General features: G+C 44.5%; 1 protein-coding gene across 4 annotated transcripts in view; it reads right to left on the bottom strand.

Moving 5' to 3' along the window:
* Positions 1-2,687: 2,687 nt before the first annotated feature.
* RFX1 (regulatory factor X1) overlaps positions 2,688-24,983 on the bottom strand; it is a 62,165-nt gene continuing 39,869 nt past the window's right edge. For all 4 annotated transcript variants that reach the window (XM_020798703.3, XM_072991518.2, XM_072991517.2 and 1 more), the window contains 14 exons: positions 23,569-23,663; positions 21,472-21,826; positions 20,471-20,652; positions 18,825-18,944; positions 14,835-14,950; positions 14,104-14,222; positions 12,043-12,152; positions 11,039-11,190; positions 10,613-10,710; positions 10,161-10,310; positions 8,976-9,184; positions 8,653-8,806; positions 7,899-7,944; positions 2,688-5,182 (listed from right to left, as the gene is read on the bottom strand). In XM_020798703.3, coding sequence (XP_020654362.1) covers positions 5,016-5,182; positions 7,899-7,944; positions 8,653-8,806; positions 8,976-9,184; positions 10,161-10,310; positions 10,613-10,710; positions 11,039-11,190; positions 12,043-12,152; positions 14,104-14,222; positions 14,835-14,950; positions 18,825-18,944; positions 20,471-20,652; positions 21,472-21,826; positions 23,569-23,663 — 2,073 coding nt within the window. In that variant the 3' untranslated portion in view covers positions 2,688-5,015. The remainder of the gene's footprint in view (positions 5,183-7,898; positions 7,945-8,652; positions 8,807-8,975; positions 9,185-10,160; positions 10,311-10,612; positions 10,711-11,038; positions 11,191-12,042; positions 12,153-14,103; positions 14,223-14,834; positions 14,951-18,824; positions 18,945-20,470; positions 20,653-21,471; positions 21,827-23,568; positions 23,664-24,983) is intronic.

The following is a 24,983-nucleotide window of genomic DNA, read 5'->3' as shown; positions in this document are numbered from 1 at the left end:
GCTCTTCAAACTCCACTTGAAGTCTCTAGTGCAGCTAAAGCTGCTGTTGCCGCACAAAAGATTGACACAAAATATATATTTTATACAATATGTAGATTTTGCAATAAACATCTATATCACAGGTTTAAAACACTGGAAAAATTGAACAAATAAGGCCATGATGGTTGAAAAACCCAAAAATATCAAGTAATTTATCTTCACCAATCTCACAATATTTAGGTGGTTTATAGAACAAGAATTAGTAATTACATATAAAAGCACAGATATTTTTTTCTGTTTAAAACTAGAATATCTAATATTCAGTTACAAACCCAAAGAGTGATTACTTTCTTTAGAGTAGGAAGTAACCAAATCTGTTTGCTTAGTTACTAGCACAGGGAGGGAACAAAGGATTGAGTTCTGTTTAAAACCAAGGGCTGCTATGCTCTCCGCTAGCAAGGATTTCTACAGTCTGGAACAGTCAGACTGAGTTGAGCTTGCTAATAACTGTCCCTAGCTGCTCTGCAGCTAATCTGTTGAGTGGACAGAGAGAATTCTGATTCAGAGGGAAAAGGGTTTCATTGTTGTGTAAGGCAGCAACTGAATAAAAAGGTAAGCTCATTCATGTTGTTGAGTCCTGTGTAATTGGTGGATCCAGCATTCTGCACAGTTCATAGAGGGAATAGCTAGCTCACAGAAAGCAAGGTTTTTACAAACAACTAGATCCATTTTCCTTACCAACGGTAGGACTTTCCTAAAGCTAAAAGCCAATCTGCATACATGTCAGAGAGCAGGGATGGGAAATGCTGGAACAGAGAAGTTCTTGAACCTTGATTAGTGTGCCTGTTCCTTATAGACTATTGTTTTTTCCCTGTTGCAGCACAAATCATAACCTTTATGCACTGATGAACACACCCATACACTTCATAAAGCAGTATATGTTCACAAATCTGTGACAATGAAGTTGATGTTCATTTTATGTATACCAGAAACAGTGTACTGTAGAAACAAAGCTCATCATGGCTGAATGTACATCAGTTGGCTGTGAATCATTAGTGAAGATAATAAGGAGGCATGTATGGTAACTAAGGTGCATCTCTGAGAAGATGAGTGCTTATGCAAGGCGGCAATTCACTATGAAGCCTGTAACAAAGTGGGGGGGGGGAATACACCTCTGCCACTTGTATCTTGACAGTGCTGCCTTCTTGCTAGAGTTCAAAATAAAGAGGTGCTCTATGTGCAAACATCTCTCTCCAGTGTAGCAATTTGCTACAAGAGAAGAACAACAGTGTTGGCACCTTGTATTTCCCACTTCAATTCACTTTAAGGAGAAACTTACTGGTTTACAGACTGGGCTACTGTCTTAATGAGCCCTTCACTACAGTAGTCTAACTTAGGTTGCATTTTGAATAGGGGCTGTAAAGTGGGTGAATTCCTATTGTACACTACACACACACACAGTGGAAAAGAGGACAGACCCATTAGATGGATCCATGTCATAAAGCTTGTTTGTGATCCTGATCGTGTGAAAGCCATGGCTCTAGGCCAGGGGTGGCGAACCTTTTTGGGCTCGCATGTCCAAACTGGTCGGGGGGGGGTCAGTGAGCTGCTGCCGCTGGAACCAGAAGTGGCAGCAGAAGAGGGAATCCTGGGCACGGAGGTGCCTCGAGACCCCACTCCAGATCAGCCACCAGCACCAGCTACTCTGGATCCTGACTCGCGCCTGTCCAGGCACCAGCAACACAGCTGCGGCCACCTGCTCAGGTTTGGCTGTGGGGGGAGGGGAGGAGCAATCCGGCAACTTATGGCTCGCATGCCGGCAGAAAGGGCTCCACTGCCAGCTGTGGCATGCGTGCCATAGGTTCGCCATCGCTGCTCTAGGCAATATAAGCAGTAGAAGTGTTGCTAAGATCCTATTTGGCTGAGCCGAGGAAACACAAGATGTAATAGTGAGGAACAGTGGGCTTCTCTCTGGGTTTGCTATTTCTGTCCTTACCTAGTGGGTTTGAAGGGGAAGCTGTTGCCTATTGAGCAGAACATAGAAAAACAGAAATCTGCTATCAGCCTGATCAGCCCATACTAAATTGCCATACAAATGCCTTTATGGGGAAACTTGCATCCAGAAATTCCCATTATGGACATAGAGATGAGTTGCTTGGAACTGAGAGAGAACAGGGGCAATTTAAGAGGATTTTAAGCCATCCCTCTCCCCTTCGGGGCCTTATCTACAAGCTTATGGAGGTGCACATATATTTCCTTGCACTGCACTGGTTAGAACAGTTGTGTAGGACTGCTTTGCAGCATCACCGACTTGACCTGAAAAGATCCATAGGGAAGAGAACACTAGCATCCAAATACGTCTACCCTGAAAACCAGTGATAAGTGAATGTTTTCATACAGGCATACTGTCTTTACATGTCACTTTTTAAATCTGACTGAATCAACCTGCAAAGGAATGGCACATGAAGCTTCTGTTGCACTGGCTGCTGCTACTGGAGCCCAAGTCTCTGTGCTTTGCTACAAGTACCTGTGAGGGAGAAAATACAAGCCCACGTATAGGGTATCAGCCCAGGAACATTTGCAACCACTTATGCTCCTCCTCATAACATCCCGGAAGGGGGATGCAAAGGTTAGAATTTGCATTGCTGGCCCGGCAGAGATTTCTGCCCTGAAACCTGCCTCTTTACCCCCTTCCCCACCTGTTTTGCTTCTTTCCTCCATATCTTGCCACAGATCAGGTGGGCTGTAGCCACCTAGCAATGCAGTTAGTGTGATTTCGCTCAAATCTACTCAGTAACACTTTACTTTAACCAAGCTACTTGGCAACATAGCTGGTGGTAGACTGCTAATGTATGGGTGCAGGGTAGGTTTAAAGTGCACTCTGTTCCACAGTGATACTGAGGAAGGTTATCTTCTGCAACTTAAGACCCATCTTGCTAGAACAGTGGTTTCCAAAGTTCGGGACCAAGTTATTCTTGGACTACAACTCCTGGAAGACCACTAGCTACGCTGGCTAGGGCTTTGTCAAATTGTACTCTCAGAACATCTATGGCCCCAAATTTGGGAGTCATTGTACATAGCGTGCAAGAGGCAATCTTTGGATTCCAAGTACTTCAGTGAGGACTAACCCTGCCCCACTCTCTGGCACTGGAAGGATCTCCTTAATTCATCAGTGGAACAAATACCTTTATATCTCCTTCCCTGGTCAATGCAAGGACAGGGTCCCCTCTCCCCTACCAGTACACCTGCAAAGGCTCATTTAATCGCCACTGAAAATGGCATTTGAAGTAAGGCTTCAAAAAGCAGAGTGCTAAGAGTGGTGAGTTGGGCTAGGCTTACTGGATAGAAAGTGGTACAAGTGGAGCTAGTGTTCTACTGGCCACACAAGCATCTTGAAGAGAAAGACTTTTCTAACTCAGCCACTGTAAGTGTGTGGCCGATGATTTGCCATGGGTATAATTCAGTATTACATCCCAGTTTCAACCAGAGCAAAGGGCAAGGACTCAGAAATACTGATCTCACCCCATGCACAGTGCCTAGTTTGTTGGCAGAGCAGAAAGGAATCACCTGGCTTGCCTTTGGGCTATCAGCAGGTGCAATTTCCTGATGTGATTCAGAATAAAGCTGAAATTGCAAAGAACCACCAACTGATGTATCATCACCAGGAGGAGTGCAGAATCACAGGGAGTAGGCAGTAATAGAAAGTCAAAAGGGTTTACAACAAGAGTTCCATTGCACCATACATAAGAGGCATCTGTGACATTAGACATGCCTTTTGTGAGTCTTGATTTTTAACGCCTTCTAAACCCAGCAAAGGCCTGAAGTGAGCTGTCCAGAAGAGTAAGCGCAGGGCAGTCTACTCCTAAGCACCTGGAGGATCAGCATGAGCACTGTAACAAATCTAGAACTGCCAGCCACATCTAGGAATATCAGCTCCTAGGCCATGACACGGTAGGTTTAGAGTGCCTATTCTGCTCACAAAAGACCTTGCCTGGAGGCTCCTTACTCTTCCAAGGCGGATACAACAGATGGCACATGCACATGGTCAATAGGCACACATTGCTGGGAAATGGAAACTTGGAGGGACATGGCTGGGATACATGGAACATGTGCAGTTCTCTTCCAAGTTGCCATCCTGCTCCACCCCACCAGATTAAGTCACACAAACACCACACTGAGGAGACCCATTGTGGGTTTCAACTCCTGCCACAAAAAGCTACAGTCCACATGGAAGCTGTGGGATGTGTACAACACAGAATCTGACTCTCAAGCTGTTGATGTGAGTTGTTTGCTTCCCAAGCTTCTGGAGACCCAGTGTACCCAACAACAAAAGCACAAAACTAAGGCAGACAGATACCCAGGAAAAAGTGTAACTCCTTGGCGGACACAAAGAAAGCTTCCCACCACACAGTGACATCCAGCCATGCTCCCAGAAGCAGGTGGAATTCGCATCTCCAAGGCGCATCTGAGTGCTGAGTAAGGGTTGCTCAGGTTTGCCAGATAGGGTGCATAGCTGAGTACTGGCCACAAGATAGAAAAGGCCAGCTTCTAGGCGAGCCTGAGCCAGTGTTACAATGTCAGATTACATCCCATCCAAGCATCACGAGTGGGAGTCCCTAGCAAGTTGAGGACTATGCTTGGACAAGCACACACCCTCTCTCCAAATGACAAAGTGAGCCATGGATAAAGGGTGTCCGAGATAAGGTCCAAGCTGGTTTCTAACTACCTCCTGTAGCCAGAAAGGTAGCTGGGAAGAGGCAGGAACCAACCGACCTGAGCAGCAAAACCCAGGCCTGGCCTGGCATCCCTTGGTGCTGTTGTGGGCCTGGCAGGACTTAGGCGAACATCCCTAACTTAAGGGAACTTGGCTGGGCTGGACTGGAGGTGGGTACAGGAGAGGGGTGAAATGAAAGCGCATTGCATACCACTCAGAGACAGGGAACAGCTCATCTTTATCACAGGGCAGCACAACACAGCACAAGGTGCACCCCGGCCTTCTGCTGGGCCACTTCACAGTCAATCCCTCGCTGGTCACTCTAACTGGAGGGCAGCGCTTGCACAAAGATGCCCTGTGAATCTGTCCGTGCCAGCTTCGAGGGTGGCTCCATGGGCTCGGCTGTTAAGCTGCTGGACTCATTGGAGCTGAGAGACAATTCCTGAGGCATTTCCTCATCACTTTCTTCTTCCTCCTCCTCCTCCTCATCTGATGCAAAAAGAAAGGTGGTTAGAACAAAGCAGCCCCATTGTAGGAACCTCAGTACTGTACTGAGTAAGTAGAAGCTGTGGTCTGCTTCCTTTCCCACTCTTCCTCAAGTCAATTTAATTCAACAACAGGCTCAAGGTTGATGCCAGGGGACCACAAAGAGCCAGAAGAAAAGGATGTGTTGGCCTCCAAGCTTGATGACTGCATCAGACTGAGGTATTTCTTAAGGACACATCCTGCATCATCCACCCTATTAGTCACAAGAGCTAAATGCAGCCCTCATACGTAGAGTACCACAGACTTGGGGACAAAAGTGAAAGGAGGCCCCTCTCTTTTCTGCTTGTGAGACTGCCAGAGGCATCCGGAAGGAAAGCTTTGTTGAGAAGAAAACTTAAGGTGATGGACTTTCTTTCTGGACCAGCGAAGTACAGTATATCACAAGAGTACACCCCCTCACATTAGTATATCTTTTCATGTGACAACACCGAAGAATGACACTTGACTACAAAGTAAAGCAGTGAGTATACAGCTTGAGTCAACAGTGTAAATGTGCTGTCCCCTCAAAATAACGCAACACACAGCCATTAGTGTCTAAACTGCTGGCAACAAAAGTGAGTACACCCCTAAGTGACAATATCCCAAGTAGCCATTTTCCCTCCCTGGTGTCATGAGACCGTTAGCATCACAAGTCTCAGGTGTGAAGGGGGAGCAGGTGTTATCACTCTCACTCTCTCAGACTGGTCACTGGAAGTTTCACATGGCACCTCATGGTAATGAACTATCTGAGGATCTGAAAAAATGAATTGTTCCTCTACATAAAGATGGCTTAGCCTATAAGAAGATTGCCAAAACCCTGAAACCGAGCTGCAGCACAGTGGCCAAGTCCATACAGTGGTTTAACAGGACAGGTTCTACTCAGAACAGGCCTCGCCATGGTCAACCAAAGACATTGAGTGCCTGTGCTCAGCGTCATATCCAGAGGTTGTCTTTGGGAAACAGACGTATGAGTGCTTCCAGCATTGCTGCAGAGGTTGAAGGAGTGGGGTGGGGGTCAGCCTGTCAGTGCTCAGACCATACACCGCACACTGCATCAAATTGGTCTCCAGGGCTGTCGTCTCAGAAGGAAGCCTCTTCTAAAGATGATGCACAAGAAAGCCTGCATACGGTTTGCTGCAAACAAGCAGACTAAGTACATGGATTTCTGGAAGCGTGTCCTGTGGTCTGATGAGACCAAGATAAACTTATTTGGTTCAGATGGTGTCAAGCGTGTGTGGTGGCAACCAGGTGAGGAGTACAAAGACAAGTGTCATGGGAGTGTCATGGTCTGGGGCTGCATGAGTGCTGCCGGCACTGGGGAGCTACAGTTCATTGAGGGAACTATGAATGGCAACATGTACTGTGACATACTGAAGCAGAGTATGATCCCCTCCATTCGGAGACATGATGATAACGCCAAACACACCTCCAAAACGACCACTGCCTTGCTAAAGAAGCTGAGGGTAAAGGTGATGGACTGGCCAAGCACGTCTCCAGACCTAAACCCTATTGAGCATCTGTGGGGCATCCTGAAACGGAAGGTGGAGGTGAGCAAGGTCTCTAACATCCACCAGCTCTGTGATGTCATCATGGAGGAATGGAAGAAGACTCTGGTGGCAACCTGTGAAGCTCTGGTGAACTCTATGCCCAAAGAGGGTTAAGGCAGTGCTGGAAAATAATGGTGGCCACACAAAATACTGACACTTTGTGCCCAGTTTGGACATTGTCACTTAGGGGTGTACTCACTTTTGTTGCTAGTGGTTTAGACATTAACGGCTGTGTGTTCTGTTATTTTGAGGGGACAGCACATTTACACTGTTATACAAGCTGTATACTCACTGTTGTACATTGTAGCCAAGCGTCATTTCTTCAGTGTTGTCACATGAAAAAATATACTAAAATATTTATGAAATGTGAGGGGGTGTATTCACTTCTGTGATATACTGTAACTCTTAAATTAAGGTGCCTCCAGATTTTGACAAGGAGGGCTGTTTATACTGCACTGGATTTTTTTAAAAAAGCCATAGTCCTTATCTTAAAATTCTCTTGCCAGAGTTTGGATGTACCATACTAACAGTACTCCAAGAGAAACTCGCTGGGTGGTGGCAGGGAGGGGGCCTTTTCTGTTGTAACAGGAACTATTGCCAAGTTTCCCATAAACAAACCAAAACCTAAATGAAGGAGCACGTTACTTTTATTGAGTAACCCATTGTTGCTCAAAAATGTAACATTACCAAGGTCTATCAGCATTTGAGCAGAATAATCCATACCATCTAGTATCTACAAAATATGTTTCACACATAATATTGTAACTGTAATAAATTAACTTAATGATTAATGACAATTTTGTATACAAATGTCTTAATAAAATCAATTAGAATAAAACAGAAATAGTAGTAGAAGTAGAAATATAGCTTCACACAAATAATTCGAATACTAGATGACAAGCTAACCCATTGATTTTTAAAAGTATAACATAATTTCATTTTCAGTATATGAGTGAAGAGCCTCAAGAAAGAAGCCTCAAATGCCTTTTCTGCATGAACACAGTGAGGAACAGAATCCCCTCACACATATCTAAGTGGGGTTTGTGTTTCTGTTAATAATCACATAGATCTAACAGTTTGTCTACTGACGAAGTCCCAAGTAAGCATTGGTCTCCCAAGGAGCTGGACAGTACCTTTATCTGGGTCCAAGGGATTCAAGGAACTTGCCAGGTTTGCAAACTAAAACAAAGCAGAAATAAACGTAAGGGAAAATGTTCCTGATTTTCCAGATGCTGCAATGTAACCCTGTAGGTAGAGCGAAGGAGGACTTGCTGTTTTTCCCAGGCAACAGCTGAGATATCGGGACTGGGACAGGAACAGGAAAGGTTGTCTCCTCTCCAGAACATGACAATGCAAACCCCCTCCTGGCGGTGGTCGGGCAGCTACCCTTCTGGGAACTTTGCTAATCTATTGGCTGCTGCACTCACTGTGCAGGGAGATGGACAGCCATCGTCAGTGGGCTAGAAATTGGTCATGGCAGCTCAATTTACTATGTTGCGGACTTCTGAATGTATGTTTTGGGATGTCCAAACCAGAATGAATAATAACATTCTGGGACTTCCATAGAAACAGTCCCAGTAGTTTTCAGCTGAGCAGTACAACAATTGCAAATGGTCTCCAGTTTAATTCTTGCCATCTCCAATTATAAAAGGATCTTATGTTGGGCTGGAAAAGACCCTTGGTTAAAATTCATGTCAACTTCTACTATAGTAGACAATATCAATTAAATTTCCCAATAGTATAAAACATGTGGGTAGGCAAAGCAGTTGAAGTCCCTTCCTGAGTCTGACATCCCAGTCAAGAATGTGCTAACCTAGATGGATTCAGGTCTTCAAGCAAGGACTCCCACAAATCTTCATCCCTGAGTCCAAAAACTACTAGACTTACCTCTCCCATGACAGCAATGGGCGTCTCGCCCTTGGCCTGGGCCACACGGTGTTCTATCAGGTAGTACATGTACTCATCATAGAGGAGACGGATGAGATGGAAGGAACCAAAACTAGCTGCACTCCGCAGAGTCAGATCCCGAATCACCATGGAGCTGGAGAGAGAAGAGTCTCAAAGCAGCAGTTCCCATCCAGGCAGACCCACAATGGTTGACTACCCCCATTTGACTGGCAAGGTGACCAAAGAGCAGCAAACAAGGCCAGTGGCTCAACTGGATGAGTGCCATGAACCAAGCCCAACACTGCTTCTCACCTGCCCCTTACCTGTAGAAGGACCACTTGAGGAGAAATAGTTTGGCTGCTTTGGGAAAGCTGGGGCTGCCCTGGTAGGGCTTTAGAACTTGGCTGACGACACCATCCAGCCACACTGCCCATTGCTCAAGGGAATTCTGTTGCTGCAAAGTCATCTTGAAGTCCTGCTCGAGGCGCTGCACCACACGATCCTCACACCGACACACCCACGAGGCCTGCTCCTGCGAGGCACCAAAGGAAGGGAGACGTGCATCTTCAGGGAAGCTGTTGCTTTTCCTTCCCTAGTCAAGCCAGGGACCCAACTGAAGTGTCTGAAAAGCGCTCTAGAAACAGATCTGGTGCAAAGAGAATCTGGTCCCTGGTGGAAGAACCAACGAGACCCTATGGACTGCCGTGAAGGCAACTTCTGTCCTCAGCTGAGAAGACTTCAAGGAACTACAAAGTCCAGATTTCCCAAAGAATATGCTGTTAGAGATGAACTTTTCTTCAAGAATTTGAAGAAAGAGAGATAGAGACGGCAGTGGGAACCATCCAACGCAGGCACATTCTTAGATGGCTATTTCTAGTAGTGTATTGTTTACAGGCACCCAGCAGTTTCCCACACTTTGTAATTAACTCCTGGAATTTCATCAGTCTAGTGTTAAAATAATAATGACAATCTATGTATGGACTAATGAAGCAAGGATGTAACTCTTGGTGGAGGAGTTACATTTTGGGGGAGAGGAGCTTCTGTCAAGAATGAATGTTATGTATAAATATAACATCTAGTTCAAATATTAAGATATTTGTTTCCACATCCTCCAAGAACTGGGCTCCATGGCACCGATTAGCTGCTGTACTTAAATTGGTGTTAATGTTCAATGGTAAGTGTATTTCTGAGGATCAGATTTTGGGGACAAAACAGGGGAGGGCTTTTATCTTTGTTCCCGGATTGTAAACCACTCAAGGGCTTGTAGTGATGTGAAATCAAGTGCTATTGGCAGGCCAAGAAGCAAGCAAAGCAGAACTTATGTCTGCACCTGGTACAACTTAACCACTCACCACCTTTCCCCCATAGTGGGGGATAGTTTCCATGGGAGCAGCTGGTCAAGTAAGAAGGGAAGTCTGGACTCAAAAAGGGAGAGGAGGTAAGGCAGGCTGAGAGTGCAGCTGACCCTTGTTCATTTGAGACTGGACAGAAGTCTGTTGGGTTATTACCTGGACATTTGCAAAATCCACCCGGTTGAGGTCACTTAGCATCTGATTAATCTGAGCTGTGTTCTGCAAGACAGCCCGAGCAGCCTGGGCAAGATGGTTCAGGGAGGTGTAACGCCGCAGGGTCTGAGCAAAGGCACTTGCTGCTGCCACCTGAGGGACAAAAGGCAGATGGCACAACTCATTCATTCCCTTGGAGACTTTAACAGAAAGTGGAAATGGGGTGTTGGGCAGGGGGGTGGGGAAATAGGTAAAGATAGGACAAGTGGCTGATTGTAGCATCAACTCAGAAAACTTGAGCCAGAGTGACTTCAGGTCTGTTGATCCACTCCTAAAGGAGGTCCAGACAAGGCCATTTTTAGAACTGCCTCCTACTGTCAGGAAAGGGGAAGTCTAAGATGAAAAAACGTAACCTGCTCTTCCTCCTCCCAACAGTTTCCAATCCTTTTCCTTACCTTTACACGGACCATCTCTTCTGGAATATTCATCATGGCATTTGTCAGCCAGCTCTCCAAACTTTTTGCAAAATTTCGGATCGCTTGCGTCAAGGCACCTGGAGCACAAGGGAAGGGCAGCAGTCATTCTGCTCTAGAACTGACCGTTGAGGGGGTGGTAGTCTCCTCTCCTCATTGAAAGTGGGGTGAGGGCAAACCCAACAGCAACCCCTCTCCCTGGGAATGGCTTCAGTGCCTACACCAAAGGTCAGGGGATCTTTCCATGCAAACCCCAGACCCGCATGATGACAACTGGCCATGGCCCCTAAGGCAGAAGGGCCAGGCAAAGCCCCCAGTAACAGCTGGAATATCCTGCTCTTTGCATCAGGATGGACTGCTGCCCAAAGTCTGTCTTACCCACTACTGAACTATGAGGGATGGGCTTACTCGGAATGGGCCGGAGCACTTCTGGGATCAGGACCTCCACCAGCCCCTGGTACAACAAGTTGTCACAGTCCTTTGTCCACTTGAGGACAGGCTCGTACTTGGACAGCACCACCAAGCAGCTCTTCGGAAGACGCTTCTCAGCTTCATCATGGCTGAATAGAAAACATACACAAGCTATTACAGGTCACTGAGACAAAACCAGACTCTTCACTCCAGCAGCCTTTCCACACCTAGCAGTCAATGGATTTTGTTCAGAGGATTAAATATCTTCACAGGGAAGGGGGAAGGTATCCCAAACTTGAAAGATTTTTTTTTAAATAAAAGAGCTCATTGCTGTACTCATTATTTTGGTGTAGTGGATTTTTACTGTGCTCTGCCCATGTGAAGAAATGCAGAGATAAACCCTCTCCCTCTTGGTTCTGCCATACTGAGCTGATGAGAGGTACTAGCTGGGACAGAGGTATAAATTCATTCTCATGAGAAGAGAATTGTTTTACCAGAGAGTGAACCAGAGCCAAGGCCAACTGAGATTGCCCAATTGCACATATTCTAGAGCACTGGTTCTTAACCTTGTGTTACTCAGGGGTTTTGGACTGCAACTCCCAGAAGCCTTCACCACCAACTGTGCTGGCTGGGGTTTCTGGGAGATGCAGTTCAAAAACATCCGAGTAACAAAGGTTAAGAACCACTGTTCTAGAGCAGTGGCTTCCATCCTTGGGTCCCAATAGGTTATTGAACTATAACTCCCAGAAATCCTGCCCAGAACAGCAAGTGGTGAAGGCTTCTGGGAGTTTCAGTCCAAGAACATCTGGGGACCCAAGTATTTGGTTTAAGGTTTAACTTGTATATAATGTACACCTAAACAAATGATCAGTTGTTTTTTTTTTTAGTTGAAAGTTACATTTGTTCTCTTTGTTCCTGGTTCCTATTACTAAAATGTTAATAACAATATTTAAAAACAGAACTCTTCTGCCCAGAGGTTACTGCCTCACAGCCGTACTTACATAACAATAGGGGTAGCTTCACTGGGCTGGTTCATATTGTACCGCCAAAACGTCTTCCAGAGTGTTTCCACTAGTGTGAACTGCAAGTTGACCATCACATCAACAATGGCCTGTGGAGAAGTAGTAGTAGCAGCAGTAGTAGAATGAAACAATTGCAAGTCTGCCAGATAAAATGAGGCATACCTAGGAATCCTCTGACTAAATCAATCAGTTCTATCAACTAGATTTTGGCTTGTTTATAACAAATCAATCCACTGTCTGGCACATTTCTGTTACTCAGAGGGTTTCTTTCATTTCTGAACTGAAGGTCATGATACCCAACCAGATGATGTGAATCAATAGAGGAGAGTGAGGCTGCTCAATAGAATTCACAGGCAGATTCAGCGTAAGCTCTTTTAGCCTCAAGCCAAAACTTTAGTCAACTCCAGTTACTGTAGCTGGTTTACGGAAAGAGAATACCTGCCTCAAGGAGCCGAGTATGCCTGGAACCAATGATATTGATGGGTTTGCTATCCTCTATGGATTGAAGGTCACTAATTTCAATTATTTGCACACATGCTCTATTCTCAGCACTGGTGTTGAGATGTTTTTAAACTCAAAACCGATTTCCACCAGCATTGTGTATACATGTATGTTTTTGTTGAGAGTATGACAGTACCGTATTTTTCCATGTATAATATGCCCCCATGTATAAGGCCCCCCCCTTTTGTAACAAAAAATTAAGAAATCTAAGAAGGGCTTAGAAAGGGGAAAGCAGGGATCAAAGCAATCCTCCAGCTTAGCAAGTGGAGGGGGAAAGGGATCAAAGCACTGCAGGATCCTGACTGTAGGAAGCTAAGCCTCATTACTGAAGGAAGCCTGTTTGCAGAGGCAAGATATGGGCCATTTTGTTCTCTTCTCAGTGTACTTCTGTGTATAAAATGACCCTCAATTTTTGGTCTAAAGATTTTAGACAAAAGTATAGTGCTATACATGGAAAAATATGGTGTATATATGGGCTTTAGTCTGTGAAAGCTTCTATTGAAACATAAGAATAGGAGAAAGATGGGGGAATATACTTTAAATAAACAAAATTTTAAAAATAAAGAAATATGAAAGAAATACAAGATAGTATAAAGATGTAGAAGACTCCCAGTGTAGTGTAGTGGATGGAGTGATGGACTAGAATTCTGGAGGACAAGGTTCAAACCCCATCTCAGCCATGGAAATTCACTAGAAGGGTGGAACTGGTTAAACTACTCTTTAAATATCTCACTTACCTTGAAAGCCCTATCAGGGTCACAATAAGTCAGTTTCAACTTGACAGCACAGAACACACACACACACTGCACACACACCGCACGCACGCAGGCACACACATGTAAGGATCTTTATAAAAACATAAATGTATATATGTGTAGTATATCCAAATCCTCATGTAGCTTCTTGCAATCAGACGTCAACATAACCCACCATGTCAAATGGATGAATTAATAATTCTATCCTCAGTAAGCTTTTAGGCACCCAGCTGACTTGTGAAAATTCTTGCAAGGTTGCAAATCCCTTTTACACTGCAGTCACACAATCATCTCAGGCAAAAAAAAAAAAAAAAAGAGCCTGATCATTTCCAAAACTAGTTTTGAGAAGAGGAAGCTGTAATGGTAGCTGCTGCAAAGCTTCTCACACATTCAAGCAATCAGTGGCAATGGCAAAGGGAAAGGCGTTTAGAGCAGTGGAGCAGTGTGTGCTATAGCAGTGAAATTGCCTTGAAAAAAATTACAACTGAAGGGGATGTTTCAGATAAAATGAAACAAGAGAAGGCATTCAGGGAGGAGTGTTCAAAAAGGTCGAGTCAGACTGATTCTGCTTTCACTGATGGCGCTTGACCTAGAAGCAGCCAGAGCAGCACATGGCCTAGAAGCATGTGTACAGTGTGGCACAGAATGGTGCATTTGATGCCAGCCTGCCTGGGATGCATGCGAAGCTGCTACTGCTTTCCAGCTGTCTTCTGTTAACAGTAATCCATCTCATGCAGCTCTCAAGAGCCTTGATTCCCCCTTTTTGTATGATCCACACACATACCTCACAATGCTCTCGATAGAGCAACTGGAAAGCCTTTACATCTTCAGGCCCAATGCCCTCAGGGAGGGTCTTCCCTTGAAGGTCTAACTCTGCAAAGTCAGGCAGACTGCGAGAGGGATCTGCAAAGGGTGAAAAAGTCAGATTGCCAAGAACAGCCCTCAGGCACAGCAAAGAGTTCTCCTTTGCCATTCTTCATCCTGGGGGTCTTACGGGAATGGAAAACTGTGGCCCTACGCCCCACACTATCACATGAAATCAATCTAATAAACAGGGAACTCCAAGCAGTGAAGTTGTGTAGACCTCATTTCAGAAGAAATGCAGGAAATGTGTTCCAAAAACACCTTCTTGTGGAGAAACGGGTTGGTGAGTGACATAAAAAAAGGTCTGTACCATTTGGAAAGGACCCTGCATAGAGCGATCCAACCATGCTGACGGACTCCTGCCAGCTGATTCTGAAGTTCTCCATATAATTGGGCTCATGCTTGACAGCCCTAAAGCAATGCCCCATCACACAGAAGCTTATCAGGTATGTCAGTCAAGCACCCTATAGCACACATACAGTCTCATAGTCCCCATCAAATCCCCTCTCCATTTTTTGCAACCAGGGATCAAAGAGTAGACACTATCAAACTGCATATAGAGGCGGGTACTTCATTCTTCTCTGTTTCCACCTCAGAGAGCTTGTGGTCTAAAGTCTCCAGCATATAACAGAGAGGGGACAAGCATCTTACCCAGGAACTGTTGGTACTGTTGCACTTGGGCACTGATGTCGGACAGCCCAGAAGCCTGCTGCTGCCCCACAGCCACTCCATTGGTCATGCCTTCCATCTTCTGAATGGGTTTCAGCCTAAAAGGCAAAGCAAACCATGGTCAGGATGTGTTGGAACAGAAGCCACTAGATAAGGGAAGAGAAAGAGGGCTGGGTTCTGTTACAAGGGGGAAAAGACTGCTTGGGGAATTTGCACCACTCTGAGGCACATGATGAGGAAACCATGTTGTCTAGAAAGAAATGACAGGTTGCTTACTTGTAACTGTAATTCTCTGAGCAGTCATCTGTGAATTCACACCAAGGGGTTCCTTCTGAGCCTGCACTGACATCTTCAAATCCATTCATTCATACCCTCTCCACTGTGCCTGCTCCCCAACTTAACGCTAATCTTCAGTTTCCCTGATTTTATCAGTCTGCTGCTGAGAAAAGCACCTGTGAGGCAGACCGAGAGAATGGGTGGGTGGGTTGTGCGAATCCACAGATGACCACTCAAAGAACTACAGAAAGCAACCTGCATTTCTTCTTTGTGGTCTCTGTGATTCCAATGGGTGACTGCCAAGCCCACTTAGCAGCTGGTGGGATGTCATACCAATATAGAGAAGATGGCTGCTTTGCCCAACGAAGCATCAAGTTTCACCCTTTTCAATCTGTAATGTTTAATGAACATCAATGGCTGGGACCATGTTGCTGCTCTGCAGATATTTGTCATTTGACTTCCTTTCAGGAAACCTGAAGATGCAGCAACTGCTCTAATTGAATGGCCTTTCAAGGACAGAGGTAGTGGCCTTTTCAATAGCTGGTAGGATAGGGAAATCGTGTTCACCATCCATTTAGATAAGCATTAAGACATAACAGGTTCACCTTTCTTCAGCCCCTGATAACTGATAAACACTTTGAAAGATTGACGGAATTGCTTGGTTCTTGAACTGCAGAAAGCCAACACTCTATGAACATCCAGTGTGTGTAGCAATTTCTCTAGATCAGAAACTAGTGAGGGGAAAAAGTTGGCAGCACCATAGACTGGTTGAGATGGAAGTCAGAAACAACTTTTCAGAGGAAAGATATATTAGGGATTCTAAAGGAAATCAACCCTGAGTGCTCACTGGAAGGACAGATCCTGAAGCTGGGGCTCCAGTACTTTGGCCATCTCATGAGAAGAAAAGACTCCCTGGAAAAGACCCTGATGTTGGGAAAGTGTGATGGCAAGAGGAGAAGGGGACGACCGAGGATGAGATGGCTGGACAGTGTCTGCGAAGCAACCAACATGAATTTGACACAACTCCGGGAGGCAGTAGAAGATAGGAGGGCCTGGCGTGCTCTGGTCCATGGGGTCACGAAGAGTCGGACACGACTAAACGAAAACGTAACCTTTATGGAACTGTGGTCCTTATGGAATTGCAGGAAAGGTGAGTCATGTCTGAAGGCAAAAATGAAGCGTGCTGCTTATATACCGCCCCACAGTGTTTCAAGCCACTCTCTGGGCAGTTTACAAGTGTATTATGCAAGCTACACATTGCCCCACCAGCCAGCTGGGTACTCATTTTACCGACCTTGGAAGGATAGAAGGCTAAGTCAACCGTGAGCCGGCTACCTGGGATTGATTGTGAGCACCGTTTTGGCTGCAGTACAGCAGTTTAACCAGTGCACCATGAGGCTCTTCACATAGTTCATGTGCCCTCCTCGCTGATGTTACCATCACCAAGAAAACTGTCTTATACGCCTGAGATGTGTTGTCACCAGTGGCTCAAATGGTGGTTAAGCACTAATGTTAGTGACCACTGCAGCAGTGGAGGCTTGACTTCAGGGTAGACATTTTCCAAACCTTTCAGAAACTTTTTAAGAATTGGATTTGTATAGAACTGTGATGCAGACAATCCTGGAGGTTGTTGCGCCACTATGGCTGACAAATTAATTTTTACTGACAAATGCAACAAGCTCATTTGCTTTAGTTGCAGCAAGAAATTGTAACAGAAATCAACCCTGAGTGCTCAGTGGAAGGACAGATCCTGAAGCTGAGGCTCCAATACTTTGGCCATCTCATGAGAAGAGAAGACTCCTTGGAAAAGCCCTTGATATTGGGAAAGTGTGAAGGCAGTATTAGCTTTTTCATGTTCCTTTCTGTTGGTACATCAAAGGACACCAGATACCAGGTTTGAAGAGACCACATATTTAAGTGGGCATGTTGGAATACCACTGTTGGTAAGGCCATCAGATCCAGCAGTCTTCGAGCCATGTACACCATCACAGACACATTGGCTTTGAATTTTATTGCAGATTCAAAAATCTTGCCTATTCTGACATGAAGTAAATATACTCCTGCAGACCTTGAATCTTGAATTATCCCAAAGTATTGAATGACTGTTTGATTTTAAATGTGACTTTTCCAGATTTATCTGGAGACCGATATTTTATAGCAGTTGTAGTGTGAATGAAACATATCTCTGAATCTTGCCTTTTGTACTTGCCACAGTTAACTAATCATATTCATATGGAAAACAATCACAATGGATTCTGAGATATGCTGCAACTTTGGCCATACACTGTGTGAAGACTCAGGGTGCTATAGATAGACCAAAAGGGAAAGCTTTGAACGTGAATATTTTGTTGCCTATGGCAAAGCATAGCAAGTGTTGATATTCCAAGAAGATGGGTAATACTGTATGAAAATAAGCATCCTTTAGGTCTCAGTGCAGCAAACCAATCCACTTTCTTGAGGAGTGGTAATATCACTGCTAGTGTCACCATTCTGAACCTCTTGGTCTCTATGTAAAACTTTACATTTCTCAAGACCAAAAATGGTCTCAAACCTCCACCTTACTTGAGGACAGTTATATATTGGAAGTAAAGCCCATTCCCCAATAACTCCAGGGGTAACCCCGCATCTTTCTTCCTCTAAGCCTTGAGGTGGTGTTGTGGGTCTAAAATGAATAAGCCATGGACACAGCCTGTGTGCTTCTCTGCACTTTGTGGTGATCAAAGTAGGATGGTGGATAGTGCCATTCTGGACTTGGACAGAACTGTTGCATGGCACCAAAATAATAACATAGATACTCAATTTTAGTATGGGATGAGAGTGGTGGCAAGAATGAGATCCCTTTCTTTTCACTGTTGAGGCCAAGTCCAGGGATGAACAATGGTGTCACCCTTGGAATGAAGATGAGTCATAATGTTGATAGTCTTTAGGACTCTCTTGAAGTGGTGACAGTTTACTTAAGAGTCTGATGTGTTATTTGGCTCTATCCTGAAGAGTGACTGAAGACAGGAGAGTCTGCATGTTCCTGGGATATTTTTTCCTCAGACACTGACCCCAAACAAACCAGGTCTTCAAGTTCCTTATATTGTAGAGAGTGTCATGGCAGTAAAACTGATGGTCCTTATTCTTCTGATTAGTCTTTGCTTTATTTGCTTGGCTATTCATAGAATTGGTGACCTTCTTTCTACTTCTGGTTGCTAAAACTAAGGTCAATTTTGAGGGAGACAACCTACCCTTAATATCAGCAGTTAGTTGTGGAGGTTCCGTTTCTTGTGTGGTCAGATCATCTAAGGTCGAAGTTCGTGTTGTTTCCAAATGAATGACTTCCATCAAGTTTGGATAATGTTTTGCAGAAACTGTTGAAACTGATGTTATCATTTAAGTATATATAGAAGAAACTACAATGAAAAAAGGTTCTAGATGTTCTGAAGGTATTTTCACAGTGGTGGCTGAAAGGGAACTGAGGATTAGCTTAGGCTCTGGAATCTTTCAACAATGTCCATGCAGGTATGGAAGGAACCCATTGGTGTGAGTTACAGAGACCATGAAGAAGAACCACAGGGGACTACATTGGGGACTCAAAAGTAGAAGAACACTTAGGATTGCACAGAGGAACTTAAGAAACTGCCTTCTAAAGAGTCAGACCAGAGCAAGTTGCTTGCCACTGCACTATGGACTCTTCCCACCATGGTCTCTTACCTTTGCTTCTGGGAAAAGGGCTGTTGCCTCATGGCAAGGTGCTGTTGATCTTCCATGAGCCGCAGCAATGGGGAATTGGCTTTGATACGCAGCCCATAGTAGTGGTATTTGGAATTCCCTCTGGGGAGGAAGACAGAAGCAAGAAAACATAAGCCAGCTTATAAATGCTCTGGTTCCTAACAGAGCACAAACCCTTGGTCACTGGAATACTACTACCATATAAGCGAAGCTATCAAATATTACAACAGTCCAACTGCGACTATGTGTGGGCAACCAGACCAGTTCCTGCCTCTGAAAGCTGCTACACCTTAAATATGTATCCCTTTTACTTGGGTTTCTAAATACAGAAGTACAAGTATTTACATCACTTTTCTCTCTCTCTTTTTAATGGTTAATTTAAAAAAAAGATAGCAGCACAAATCTATCAGTATCAAAAATCCATTCTAATAGCCATAAAGAAAGCTCCAAGACAAAACTAGGTGAAAATGCTTTATGTAGCTTTGAAAATAATGCAAAGGTGTTTTTTTAGCTTGTCAGTATATGCTCTCCTACTTTCTGTCTGATATTTGCTGATGACATTCAACTTTATTTCTCCTTTTCATTTAAATCCAGGGACACTGTTCTAGTTCTGAACTAGCATCGGACATCCATAATAGACAGGACCAAGGTTGAGAAATCAAAGCTAAATATACAGTGATCCTGGTCAGCAAAAACAGAAAACAGAGAATGGAAATTGAAACCCAGGTCCATACCATGGCGAGGAGTATGCTTTGCAAAAGTTAAAGCCAGTGTTCCAGATGCACACATTCCTGAGATGTCTGATCTGGCCACGATTATCTCTAACCCAGTTACATCCTTTTCTGGATTACTGTTAAAATACCTGCTTTAGGGGCTGTTGTAGAACAGTGTTTGGAATCTTTAGCTAGTTCAAAATGCTGCAGCCAGATTACTGACTGGAGCCAGTTATTTGAAGTGCATTATTTCTTTATTACAAAAGTTGCACTGGCTACAGGTCTGTTTGGGGCAGAAAAGCGCTGTGTATGATTTATCAAACCTGACTATTTCTTTAGATCAGCTGCTTGCTGAGAAAGAACCTTTTAAGAAATAAGAGCTATAATTTTTTAAAAAATATATTTTTAAATTGCTTTTTAGCAACAGTTTTTCAATACAGTAATTTGAATTTTCTGTGTTTTTGTTTGCATCTGTTTTTAATCTTGTCACCCTTGTTTAGCCCCCATTTTGAAAAATGCATGGGATTTAAATCGCATGAACAACTGAATATACATTTTATGTAACACAGCCTTATTTATTTGGGGACTGATTACTCAAATTGGGTTAGTTATCAGTTTATCTTTTTATGAAACTGGTGTTTTGTGGGTGGTCATCCTCCCCACAGCCATTTTATGACAGCCCATTGACACTTCTAAATTCTTCTAAAGGAAAACTCACATTTGTTCAAAAATATGTTACAAGAGAGGTTACCTGGATGAAAATATAGAATGTTCACAGAAATCTGACCACTATAAAATTTTGCTGGTGTAGTTCAAATCAGATTGGTGGAAAGCCAGAAATCAGGCATGTGCACTTGTGGACAAGCTCCCTTTAAGGAAATATACTACACTGATGGGAAAGCCTTCTCCATTTACCTGGTTCCCAGCCGGCGAGTACGGAGACCCATGAACACTGAGCGGATCAGCTTGCCAAAAGATGCTGCATTGACCGGCTCCAGTTTCTGCTCCTGGCAATGCAGGAGGTAATGGCAGTACAAAGTACTACGTGGAAGGCTCACGCCCTCTGCCGTCTCATAGTTATCCAACAGCCACTGGACCTGCAAAGAAACAGGTACTTCAAGTTACAAGCCTTTCCAGCTTCTGCCCTTTGCCTCCCCTGCGCCATCCGTGGCCCTTAATTTATGCCAGAGGCAAAAGTCTAAGACATCTATAGTCTTGTTTCCTTTTCATCAAGGACCCTATTTATCCTTCCAGGTCTTAACTAATTACTGCAGTCTAGTCTCTGTTCTTTTTAACCAGATTGCATTTCCAAACGCTCACTGCCACCACAACACTTGAATGACTTGTGTTGTGGGATCAGTCAGCAAAATCTTAGGAAGTGGAGATGAGAAGAGAGAAGGCATTATGAAGAAAGTCAGGCAGGCAGAAGAGCAAACAGACACATTTCACAACCGTTCGGCTGAATCTGCCTTGAATTTCCCATCCAGGCAAGTCTGTTATTGTTAGCCACTCTGAGAGAGCAAGAATGAAAAAATAAGGGCTTGAAGATCCCATGGCCTTACCATTACTTAACAGGAGACGTAGATCTATTTGGAAGTATTCTTGTATGAGTCTACATTACTACAAGGAACAAAACAATACTGTATGTCTATCTATGTTGCAACTGTGGTGCTCCACTGTGGGATCTGATATTTGGTCACCTTTAATGGCATCTGAAACCCAGCAGTTTGCACCAGGATAAAGCTCCCTCTGGTGACAACTTCATTGAACCAGCCTCTGCTAGTGCAAGGAATCTAGCAGGTATCCTGGAGCACAGTCATGAAAATTCCTGTCCTCATAGGGCTGAGTCCACCAGCCCCAAGTGGACAGCAGCCAGGGTCTCCCATCCTCCGCCACAGAGAGACTTAAGCACTTACAGTTGCTGGGGAGGCCCGGGTGGTGTGTGAATACGACTGGCTTGAACTTCCCAACATGTAACCTCCTTGAATCACGTAGGTCCCTGTGCCGCCACTTCCACCACTGCCTCCACTGCCAGCTGTGCTGCCGCCACCACTACTTCCACTGCTGCTGCCTCCAGCACTGCTGCCTCCATTTGGGTTGGCTATGATCTGCCCTCCAGAGACATACATGGGCACCGAGCCACTGCTGGCCACTGTCTGAGAGGTTGCTGGGGTGGAGACTTGAGTCGAGGTGCCTTGAGACTCATAGTAGTTTGCCCCCGCGTTCTGGGTGTAGAGAGGGGTCTCCGTGTACGGGTAAGTGTTGGAGCGTCTGGAAAGAAGAAATTCAGTCAGGTACTGGTGCTTTTCCAAAAGCAAAAACTAGAGATTGCTATGGGTAAAGGGGAGGAAAGTGTATAGATGCAGCACTCAAAAACAGGCAAAGCAGAATACATTCTAGATCCACCCCACAAAAAATTTCAACAGGTTAATTTTTTTCCCTCCTGCCTGCTTGGATGAGGAATGGCCTAGGAGAGGTCCTCGGCCCCGATATGTTGTCAAAGCCAATGTAATTTATCTTCTGGTGATGCCCCCTAATTTTCAGTGATGTCTGTCTCCCCCAGTGGTTTTGAGATTCTCTCTTGGGGGAAGGAAAAAATGGGAATCCTCTCCCATCTACTTCCCTTGTCCTGAAGGAGCCATCAGAAATATTATCTCTGATTTTCTATTACATGTACCACGCACAGAGAGATTTAGTTTCTTCTTTGGTCAGTACCAGGTTCAGCAACAAGAAAGTGGCAGGCTTTTCACCAAGTTGCTTGGCAATTCAGAGTATGGGAAATCTAATTCTCCATGTGACTGGCTAGATCTGATGCTTCCCATGATCACTTCTTACTGTATATATTTTTGCCTCTTACATTGTAACTGAAATCTTCTGTTTACCTTTCTGTCACTGCTATTCTGTGACTCTTGAAAATTTCCAATGATAGCATTCACTTTTAACAGACTGCTCCTTGGAACTGAATATATCCATAAAGTAATGCTACATTGTTTTTTCCTCTGCCTTTTAATACCCAGTGTATGTAACCATGATGTTAGAAGCTGGTTCCTCTCTGTGTTTGGCAATGAAACATTTCCTATGCTTTTTGTAAATAAATCTCTACTTATTCCATTTTATTACTGTATTCATATTTTTCCCTACAGTTTATATTAAAGAATATTTTTGATGAGGTTTTGAGGAAAGGTTGTCCTGATCTTTTTTACATAATTTTTCAGGACTGTGCTCTAATTAAGTTAATGTGCCACAATAAATCAGCTGATTAACATTCAAGGTCTCAGAAATGTTTTTGCTCTTAATGTGTAATGCGCAATTACCCTCTAATAAGTAAGCTCACATTGTTTAAATGTAAAAAATTCATTTCTCTTTGCTTAAGAAACCCGTCCGAAAGTGGGATTTTATTGTCACAGACCACGCAATGTTTAAATGAGCCCAAGGGGGCCATGAAAATAGGAATAAAGTAAGAAAAAATGGGGGGGGTCCCCCTTTGGTCCTAAGGCCGGAACGAAAAAAGGAAATACATATTTTTAAAAAGTTTAAAGAAAAAGAAAAGGAATTGAGATTGAACTCTCTTTCGCTTTTAAACTCACAGAAGCAAGAAGCTCGAGGCTCTCAACACAATGGTTGAAAGAAACTGAATGGAGAGCCCTGGTGCCAAGGTACATATACGGAGGGGGAGGGGTCTACACTAATGTGTTTTTTGCTACCGCAGAAGCTCTAGAATCTTCCGACGAAGCTCCACACAGGCACAGATTACCCAGGGTGTGATTCACAGAGGCCACGAAGAACACCTGAGTCACCCAAAGGTTGGGAACCACTGTCTCGAGGATGCTCTGGCTTACACCCTGCCTGGACTAAATTTGCACTTGTATGAAAAACTATACTACTCAAATAAGAAGTTCTTTCAGCTGCAGTCCCAGCAGCCAGAACCTGATAGCTACTAGCTCACTGAGGACTCAAAATGTGGCGGCAGCAGTACGCTACGCCTTCCTCATTTCAAGATGTGTACTACTCACATGGTACTGGCTGTGTAGCTGGCGTCTCCTCCTTCCACGTATTGTACCTGGTTAGGATAGACATGCTGCACGGGCACCTGCTGGAGCTGCTGCACCTAAGGAGGCACACACCGCAGGCAAGGAGAGGAAAGGCAAACTGAGGTGAGGAAGGACAGGGTACGTTTACTGACTCCCACTCCACTCCCCCACCCCTCAGCTCTAGCAGGCATCCCTAAAGTGAGATGGGTAAGGCTTTGGCTGCCACTACTTCTGGGCTCCAGTCAGCCCAGCCACCAGGAAATAACAGTCAGGACTGAGGAGACCACCCTGGACAGTTCTCAGGTTCTCCAATCCGGCTATAAAGAAAAGGCCACCTTTCTACCCCAAAATACTATACCACTTATGTAAATCTAGTTCCTGGCTCCCTGCATCTGCCTCTCAATTTCTATTTACCTTTATCCTGCACACGGAGTTACATGGATGTCATGATAGCAAGAAAAGCTGCAACAACTCACAAAAGCTGTAGAATTATTTTTGATGCGGACTAGGAATTCCTCCAACGCATACAGAGGAAGGAACGTCTGCTGGTTAGGGCTAGTTTATCCAGCTTTCTATCTAGAAAGTGAGGACACTGCATTGTACACAGTCCCAGCACTTCCTTAGGGTGTTTTTGATGCATTACATTTTTAGGAGAACGCCTGGGAAGTTTTTAAGTGAGCAAGAGTCATGACAAACAGCTGCATCTGTTCTCCTTGAGATTAAAAAATCCTAGCCTTCGAGGGCTCCAAAATCCTGAAAAGCACTTTTGTGGATAGCGGCTGTCTCTACGGGCGTTGAGACAAAAACATCCAACACACTGTCAAGCAATCAGCATTGCAGTATCTAGCTTAATTAGACTTTGTCTTCCACACCAGCCCATGAGCTGGGACATGGGCTTTTTGCTAGCTGCTCCAAACCTCTGAGCTAACTCCCTGAGTGTTGAACCCTCTCCCGCCTCCCCAATGTCATATGCACATGTAAGCAGAATATATCCCAGTTTGTCAAGACTTCCATATTTAAGCTTCACTGGAGTAAATGAAAGCAAAATCAAATTCTGTACTGAAGAGGTCCAAGAATTTCAACTCTTTTGGCGGGCCGTAGGGAAGGAAATGAGGCTGCTCAGCCACCATTGATTAAGAAAAGCATTAATTTCAGGGGGAGACAGGAAAGGGAGCATAGGGGTGAGGTCCGGGATGATGTTGGCTAGCTCTGTTGTCTGCCTTGATGAAAAGGGAAGCGCGCAGAGCTTGCTATTCTTGGATCTCAGTGGGTGCCTTGTGCCGGACCTACTTTAAGTGCTGTCGCTGCTGTTCCAAACACTAGCACCTGAGGGACTCTCTGAATCTTGACTCTCTGGTCAGGGCTGGAGTGGTGAGAAGAGAGGAAGGGTAGCTGCT

This window comes from Pogona vitticeps, chromosome 2 (assembly GCF_051106095.1).
Source record: "Pogona vitticeps strain Pit_001003342236 chromosome 2, PviZW2.1, whole genome shotgun sequence".
Lineage (NCBI taxonomy): Eukaryota > Metazoa > Chordata > Lepidosauria > Squamata > Agamidae > Pogona > Pogona vitticeps.
Note: the sequence above shows the minus strand (reverse complement) of the source record. Positions and strands in the feature narration are given on the sequence as shown.